This window comes from Geospiza fortis, unplaced genomic scaffold (genome assembly GCF_000277835.1).
Source record: "Geospiza fortis unplaced genomic scaffold, GeoFor_1.0 scaffold37, whole genome shotgun sequence".
In the NCBI taxonomy this organism is placed as follows: domain Eukaryota; kingdom Metazoa; phylum Chordata; class Aves; order Passeriformes; family Thraupidae; genus Geospiza; species Geospiza fortis.
Genome location: NW_005054449.1, coordinates 1,679,895 through 1,688,893, shown reverse-complemented (window position 1 = coordinate 1,688,893; position 8,999 = coordinate 1,679,895). Strand labels below are relative to the sequence as shown.

General features: G+C 52.1%; 1 protein-coding gene across 1 annotated transcript in view; it reads right to left on the bottom strand.

The window, feature by feature from the left end:
* Nucleotides 1-8,999, bottom strand: part of TP73 (tumor protein p73) — a 37,568-nt gene that overhangs the window by 26,700 nt on the left and 1,869 nt on the right. The window contains exons 2-3 of the mRNA XM_005427649.2: nucleotides 1,692-1,787; nucleotides 827-950 (exon numbers count right to left, since the gene is read on the bottom strand). Coding sequence (XP_005427706.1) covers nucleotides 827-950; nucleotides 1,692-1,787 — 220 coding nt within the window. The remainder of the gene's footprint in view (nucleotides 1-826; nucleotides 951-1,691; nucleotides 1,788-8,999) is intronic.

Here is an 8,999-nt window from a genome sequence, read left to right as displayed (position 1 = left end):
AGGAATCAGCATGGACTGAGTGGTCCCTCTCCTCTCTTGCCTTCCCCTCAGGCTGTTGGCATCCCGTTACCAGAGCCCTTCTTGTCACTCACCCCAGGCTGCCCCGGCCCTGGCCCCGGCTTTGCTGACAGCAGCAGCGAGGGGAAAGGCGAGGCTCGCTCAGCGAGGGGCACAGGCACAATTAGCAGCACTCTGCCCTGCCCCTGCCCGCTGAGAAGGGCCGGGGAAGGGAGGGAAAGCGAGCGGAAAGCGAGGGAAAAGGCGCTGGGGGAGGGGAGGCAAGCTGTCGGCGAGGGAAACAGCGACTTTCTGGAGGGAAACAGCGATTTTCCAGAGCGACATGCAGCTAAGAGCCGGGGCAGCCTCAGGGATGCTCCCGGGCATCCCTGACATGCCCAAGCGGCCGGGATGTCTCGCACGGCCGCGATGCTTTTCCAAGACTTTGTCTCAGACAGAAGCAAAGGTTTCTGCCAGGAAAGGCAGCAACACGGACCTGGGGCTGTGCTGGGAGCACGGAGTGCCCCACCAGCAGTTCTGCCTCTGCAGCAGCTCACAAATGGCTTTTGTCCTGGAGCAAATGACACTCTGCTGCTGTCCTGGTACTCACCTGGAGCTCCGGGCCCCGCTGCTGCCTGCACTGATGTTATCTAACAATAAATACCCACGATTTTATTGACCCTTGTGCCATTGATTTACCCTCCACCAGTGCCAGCAGTGCTGTACCAACAAGGTTGGTTTCTCCCCCAGAGCCCCCAGCCCACCTCTGCAGGGAAATCAAGGATGTGCCCGGCTCAGGTGCCCGTCCCTGCTGTGTGAGCACACTCACCATCACTGAGTCAGTCATGCCTCTCATCTGGAACACGTCCATGGTGACCTCTGTGCTGTTGGAGACCTCATTGCTGCTGCTGGGGTTGGCTGGAGGCAGGTCGAAGTAGGTGCTGTCTGGTTCCCTGGGCAGGAGGTGAGGGCACTGTCATCTCCCAGCTCTCCAGCACAGCCTGTGCCACCACCACCACCACCCCCCCGAAACTCACAGTCCCCTCAAACCTCATCCCTTTCCCAAACCTCGTCCCTTTCTCAAACCTCATCCCTTTCCCAAACCTCGTCCCTTTCCCAAACCTCGTCCCTTTCCCAAACCTCGTCCCTTTCTCAAACCTCGTCCCTTTCCCAAACCTCGTCCCTTTCCCAAACCTTGTCCCTTTCCCAACTTCTTCCTCCATCCTCTGCTTTTATTTCCACCTGGCAGAGCTGTAGATGTAGGAAATCCACCCAGCTACTCCAGCATATCTGTCACCTTGGGATGTCTTTACGTGAGAGGACCAAGGAAGGAAGATTAAACGAAGCACAATCCTTCTCCCTTGCTGGATTAGAGCATGAGGCTCAAAGGCCAGAAGGCTTGCAAACATCTTGGTGGGGCTGGGAGATGTTTAATTTTGGAATTAAGGGTCCCAGCTTGAGGGGAGCTCTGCTCTGGCCCTGACACTGTCCCCATGCTGCCCTGGAGCATTGCTACCCGTGGGACAGACGTGGCAAATGGAATGCCCTGTGCAGAATCTGAAACCAGGGAGCCAAATTTACCAGGTGGAAAAGGGGTCTGTGGGAAGCAGAGGATGCAAAAGGAAATTTGTGTTTGTCACAGAGCCACTGCTGCCTCTGAACAGCCCCATGGGGAATGAGCACACCCCACTTACAGCGAGCTCCAGAGGTGCTCAAAGGTGGGGCCTTCATCAGCTGGGGATGGCTGGGACATCTTCAGAGCAGGGGAGTCCGACAGAGGATAGATCACCCTGGGGGAAAGGGAAACGGCAGGGTTAGCACTGCCAGAGTGTCACTGTGTGCTGTGCTGTGCCATGCTGTGCATTCTGTGCCGTGTCATTCTGTGCCGTGCCACGCTGTGCTGTGCCATCTCACTCCAGCAAAGCAGCTCTCCAAGGAATCCCTCAATCCCAACTCCCTGCCAGCAGCACAGCAGGCACCAGAGAGCCCCGGAGCCCGTGGCAGGGGACACACAGGTCAGGGACCCCAGGGTCCCTTGTGGAGACACCCAAGACCGGAGACCCCAGAGCCGTCATGGGGACACTCAGGACCAGAACCCTCCAGAGCCCAGCGTGGGGGACACTCAGGATCAGAGCCCATTATGAGGGACAGTCAGGACCAGAGCGCCCCAGAACCATTGTGGGGACACAGAGGACCAAAAACCCCCAGGGGCCATCACGAAGGACACACAGAACCTGAGACCCTCAGAGCCATTGTGAGGAACACTCAGGACCAGACTCCCCCAGAACCATCATGGGGACACAGAACCAGAACCCTCCAGAGCCCAGTGTGGGGGACACCCAGGACCAGAGACCCTCAGAGCCATCATGGGGGACACAGAGGACCAGAGACCCCCAGGGGCCATTTTGGGGGACACTCAGAACCAGAGACCCTCAGAACTATTGTGGGGGACATTCAGGACCAGAACCCTCCAGAGCCCAACGCAGAGGACACTTAGAACCAGAGCCCATCATGAGGGACACTCAGAACCAGAGCTCCCCAGGGCCCATCATGGGGACACAGAGGGCCAGAGACCCCCAGGGGCCATTTTGGGGGACACTCAGGACCAGAACACTCCAGAGTCCAACGCAGGGGACACCCAGAGACCCTCAGAGCCATCATGGGGACACAGAGGACCCCAAGGGGCCATTTTGGGGGACACTCAGGACCAGATTTCCCCAGAGCCCATCCTGAGTGACCACAGCACTGGGCACCCCTGTGGCCCACGGTGGGGGACAGTGCCCACAGGCCAGGGCAGCAGGCAGGGGTGAGCCAAGCTCAGTAAAACGAACCCTTTTGTCACCAAACCCCTCCTGGATGCTGCTGCACGATCATAACCAGAGCCACGCTCAGCCCAGGCCATTCCCTTTGTCCCTGCAGGAGGATTCTTGGAGCAAAGCAGCCCAGCCCAGCTCTCCCGTGTGCCCAGAGCCTCTCAGAGCCAGCAGCTGCAGCCGGAAGCTTCACGGAGCCATCTTGAGCCTCGTGCTGCCTTCCCCTCTGGGCAACCATCATCCTCCTCCCTCAGCCTCTGCCTGCCAGCAGCAGCACCCCTTCCCTGCGCTGGCTGACACCCCCAGGCACAGCTGGCTGCCCCTTTCCCCCTTGCTGGTGTTAGCATCCCACCTGATAGTGAAAACCTGACACTCGGGAGCTGCTGAGGGCAGGGCTGAGCCAGGGATGCTGCAGTGCAGGGCAGCTGCTCCCCGAGCCAGGGATGCTCCCCGAGCCAGGGATGCTCAGCTGGGGAGCTGCTGGCTGCAGGGGAGGGAGTTAAAATGAAAGCAGGGAACTTTTCCCCGCCAGTTTCGACAAAGCACAGCAAGCGCAGCCACCCTGCCTGGAGGAATTCCCAAGCACAGGGGGGCACAGGGGGGCACAGGAGGGAACAGGAGGGAACAGGAGGGAACAGGAGGGCTCCTTCCCCACGGGTGCCATGTCAGGGACAGCCAAAAGCAGAGTCTGATGTCCTCCCATCCCTCCTCACCCCACGTGTGACACACACAGAGAAACGAAAGGAGCCACGGGCAGCTCTGAGAGAAGCCCAGAACAGACGATGCAGGGGACAGAACAGGACTGCTGGCGCTCTTACCCCTCTTCCATGCTGCTTTCCCTGGCCCAGAGCAGCTTCAGGAAGTAGCCAGGCCTTTTCCTCCCGAGGAGAAAGCACCTCTGCGCCGCCCCGGCTGTGTGGTCATCGGGGTGACACCAGCTCTAACCACGTGGCTGCTCTCGTTTTCAAAAGGGAACAAATCTGACTATTTTAAGGGCGTTGCAGAAGTTCCCTTTCACTCTTTGTGGCTGTGCAAAGCCAGGCCAGCTTCTCGTGGTGTTTGAGCTCTGAACTGAGGGGTGCAAGGGGAAGTTGGGGTGGTGGGTGCTGTCAAAGCACATCCCTGCTGCTCTGATCCCTGCTCATCACCTCTGCAGCAGCAGCGACAGCCCAGCAGCAAGCACCTGGCTTGGTAAAGAATTTACCAATCAATTTACCTACAAATAGGGTTCCCCAAAGTTTCTCTGGTTCCCCAAAGTTTTTCTGGGATTGCTGGAGGCTTTCACTTTTGGGAAGCTGGGAAAGCACTGCGGTGGGATAAATAAATGTGATAAATAAATGTGATAAATAAATGTGATAAATAAATGTTAAAATAGTGATGTGATGGTGAGGTGTGACCGTGTTCACAGGGGTCTGAGGATGAGGGAAGAGATAAGGTTTATTGGTTTATTATTTTATGATATATATTACATTAAAACTATACTAAAAGAATGGAAGAAAGGATTTCATCAGAAGGCTAGCTAAGAATAGAATAAAAAAGAATGATAGCAAAAGCTCTGTCTCAGACTCTTTGCCTGAGCCAGCTGGGCTGTGATTAGCTATTAATCAGAAACATCTAACATAGACTAATCACAGATCTACCTGTTGCATCCCACAGCAGCAGATAACCATTGTTTACATTTTGTTTCTGAGGCCTCTCAGCCTCTCAGGAGGAAAAATCCCAAAGAAAAGATTTTTCATAAAATGTGTCTGTGACACTCTGATCCCTGCTCATCACCTCTGCAGCAACAGTGACAGCCCAGCAGTTGGTAAAGAATTTACCAACCAATTTACCTACAAATAGGGTTCCCCAAAATTTGTCTGGTGTTGATTTAATTCCCTCTGAAAGGAGGTGCCATGTGGAGCCCTGTTTCAGGGATTGCTGGAGGCTTTTTGGGAAGCTGGGAAAGCACTGTGGTGTGATAAATAAATGTGATAAATAAAATGTTAAAATAGTGATGTGATGGTGAGGTCCTGCAGAAGGAAAAGTCACCCTGTGGGAAGCAGTGGGAGCTTTGTGCAACACCAAAATCAAAGGTAAATCAGGGAAAACCTTAAAGCCTGATTCTGCATTGCTCTGGAAGCATTCCTGGTGGCTTGGATGCCATTCCTGTGCCCAAGGATGAGCAGATGGCACCTGGGGCTGAGCTCAGGAGCAGCCACAGCCCAGCTCAGCTCCCTGCTGTCACCAGAGGGAACACCTGGGGGGGTTCATCCTCACTTGCTCCAGCAAGAGCTCTCCAGCCAGGAGGATTATCACCTGCAGAGACCCCAAACTGCTCATTAAAGTGGGGATCTCCTCTCCCACCAGGGAAAGGGTGCAGCAAAGAGAATTCCAGCAAGGAATCCTCCATCCCTCCTGTCACAGACATCTTCTATGAAAAATCCTTTCCTTAGGATTTTTCCTCCTGAGAAGCTGAGAGGCTTCAGGAACAAACTGTAAACAATGATTATCTGCTGCTGTGGAATGCAACAGGTGCATCTGTGATTGGTCTCATGTGGTTGTTTCTAATTAATGGCCAATCACAGTCCAGCTGGCTCGGACTCTCTGTCCGATCCACAAACCTTTGTTATAATTCCTTCTTTTCTATTCTTAGCCGGCCTTCTGATGAAATCCTTTCTTCTATTCTTTTAGTATCGTTTTAATATAATATATATCATAAAATAACAAACCAAGCCTTCTGAAGCATGGAGTCAGATCCTCGTCTCTTCCCTCATCCTCAGACCCCTGTGACACCATCACACCCTCCCACCTCGCTGAGGCAGTGGGGGATGCTTGGCACGGCTGGCACAGCTCAGCAGGGACCTGCACTGGATTTATTGCAGGTTTCTAAGGGAAAAAAAAGACCAAAAAGTGCAAACCAGGGGGTTGGTGCTGGGATCTAGGGTTGCCGGTGGGATTTGCTGAGAGCCGCGCTCCAGCGTTCCCTGGGTTGCTGCTTCCCTCTGTTGCTAGCCAGGGCATTGCAGGGAGGTTGAACACGGGAAAAGAGCCCGGCAGCGGGGAGAGAAAACCTGCCAGGAGGTGATGCTACACCTCTGAGCCCCGCGGGACCCGGCTCAGCCCCGGGATGCGGGACCCAGGTCCGCTTCCCTGGGAGCAGCCACTGAAATAACACCCAAAGATTAGCGTGGAAAAGCTCCACGCACTCAGTTTTCCACTGGAAAACCCAGCCCCAGATAGAGGGAGAAGGAAAAGGAAGGATCAAGGTCCCTGCAGCCACCCCAATATTGGAGAACAACTCCCTGGAGAAGCAGAGTGAACCTCAGCCCATCCAACCGTGCCTCACGCACGTGTTGTGACCACAGAGGTCACATAATAAATAAAATAGAAATATTAGAATGATTAATAAGGTCTAATGGATTATTGGAATGATTATAAACTCATTTTTTTTTCATCAGTATTGGAGAACAAGTGCCTGGAGAAGCAGAGCAGATGAACCTCAGCCCATCCAACCGTGCCTCACGCACGTGTTGTGACCACAGAGGTCACATAATAAATAAAATAGAAATATTAGAATGATTAATAAGGTCCAATAAATTATTGGAATGATTATAAACTCAATTTTTTTCATCAATATTGGAGAACAACTCCCCGGAGAAGCAGAGCAGATGAACCTCAGCCCATCCAACCGTGCCTCACGCACGTGTTGTGACCCACAGAGGTCACATGATAAATAAAATAGAAATTCTAATAAATATTAGAATGATTAATAAGGTCTAATAGATTTTTGGAATTATTTGGAATGATCCTTGGAGAAGCAGAGCAGAACCTCAGCCCACCAACCGTGTGCCTCACTCACATGTTGTGACCACAGAGGTCCCATGATAAATAAAATAGAAATTCTAATAAATATTAGAATGATTAATAAGGTCCAATAAATTATTGGAATGATTGTAAACTCATTTTTTTTCATCACAATGAGGTGAAGGGCACCGTGGGCTGTCAGCCTTGCTGGGATCTGGCTGGGTTTGCTCACTGAGTTTCTGCACTCTCTGGAAGGAGCATCTTTGAGCTCACTATCAACTTCAGGGCTCAGGTTTAGCACCAGAAAAGCCCAGAATTTGTTATTCACTGCTATCCCACCACTCCAACAGCCCAGAAGGAAACATGACAACCTGAAAGGGAGATAAATGCACAAACCCGATGTAACAGGGTTATAACTAATTCCTAAGGACTCTCTGGGAAAGCAGGAATTCTCAGAGCTGTTTCCACCTCTCACATGGAGCTGCTCCATGATTTGGGATCTGGCCCTGGCCTTTCTCTCCTCCTCACAACGAGACCCATCAGGCTCATCCAGCCCACAGCAAACAACTCAATGTCTGCAAAAAATGCTGCCAGTCCCACGGTGTCACACCGCTGCCCTGCGCCATCACTCATTTGTCCCAGACTGCTCAATTCAAAATGAGCTTTGTAAAAGCAATGAGGAGCCAGGGAGCTTTCCTGGAGCACACTTTGAGTCTCAGGACCTTTCCATGGGGTCCAGCAGCTCATCAACAATTTTCTCCTGAGAAGGAGAGAAATCCTGGTGGCAGCCCTGCATCCCACCAGCATCCAGCCCCTCCACTGCTTCTCCCATTCAAGGCTCCTCCAAAAGTGCTCTCACTCTGGAGTTAAGCCACTTGGGAGCAAACTTCCCAAAACATTTTCCAGAAAAAGCACCAGTCCAGTTGGTATCTGGAATTTTTTTCCCTTAAAAGATACAAGCATGGCTTGCTTTGCACTTTCCAAAAATATTTTGCAGAAAAAGCACCAGTCCAGTTGGTATCTGGAATTTTTTTTCCCCTTAAAAGATACAAGCATGGCTTGCCTTCCACTTTCCAAAATAGTTTTTTCCAGAAACTTTTTCCAGAAAAGCACCAGTCCAGTTGGTATCTGGAATTTTTTTCCCTTAAAAGATACAAGCATGGCTTGCTTTGCACTTTCCAAAAATATTTTGCAGAAAAAGCACCAGTCCAGTTGGTATCTGGAATTTTTTTTCCCCTTAAAAGATACAAGCATGGCTTGCCTTCCACTTTCCAAAATAGTTTTTTCCAGAAACTTTTTCCAGAAAAGCACCAGTCCAGTAGGTATCCAGAGTTTTTTTTCCCCTTAAAAGATATAAGCATGGCTTGCTTTTCATTTGTAAAAGCAAGAGGGAAAGTAGTATGAAATAGAAGCATTAAAGAAGGCAAACTAATAGAAAACTTTCGATATTCTGTCACAACCCCACCACAAATCACCCTCCAGCTGCATTATGGAGAAACTCACACACCCCCAGAGCAAGGGGCTTCCTTTTGTCGGTTTTTCCTTTCCTCCTACCTGAGTTTTGAGTTCTCCCGGAGGTTTCCCGCAGGCAGGAGTGGCCTGGGATTGAGGATCTACGTTATTTACCGCCCTGCACACGGGAGTAGCGTCCCGGTCGCCAAGGCAATGACATTGGAGCCGCTGAAAAGCTCTGTGAAAAGTGAGGCGAAATCCTTCCTGCCATAGGAGGCAGCTGAAACAGGGGGTGGGGAGTGCTCAGCCAAGCGTGCCAGGGAATTAAAGCTGGCCAAAGTGACGCCAGGGCGAGCTGGGCTGTGCGGGATGTAAGAGTGGGGACGCCCTGTGTGGAAAGGCAGAGCATTGGGAATATTTCTGTGTCTGTTCCCTGAAAGATTCAGGTGTCCTGTGGCTGCTGTCTCGCTGCGAGTCCTTCCTTTCAAAAAACTATCCTACACAGCATCGTTTCTATTAGTTCCTCTGTCCCCTCCATATTTATTTATCTATTAATTGATTGATTGATTGATTCCAGTCATTTCACATCCTTTTTGCTGCGGTCTCTCTATTCCAATTATTAGTTCCTCTGTCCCCTCCGGGGAATCTGGCGGGACATCCCACCTGTGCTCCCATTGCTGTCGGTAATTAGCCGGCAGTAGTGATTCGCCCGAAGGGCTGATTAATTAGCCAGAAGGGCCGGTTAATCAGTCAGGGCTATTACATGCGCGGGACGCTGCCCGCGGAAAGGCGGCAGATAAGGGAGGGTTCCCTGAGGATATGGAAAGGAGGGGGAGCGCGCCCCTCAGCTCATTAACCGCGTCATTACCCGGCTCATTAGCGGCTCATTTGCATACCAATGCGGCTCGCGCGCGCCTTTCCCGCGCGCTTCCCGCCGCCGGGCGCCCCCTG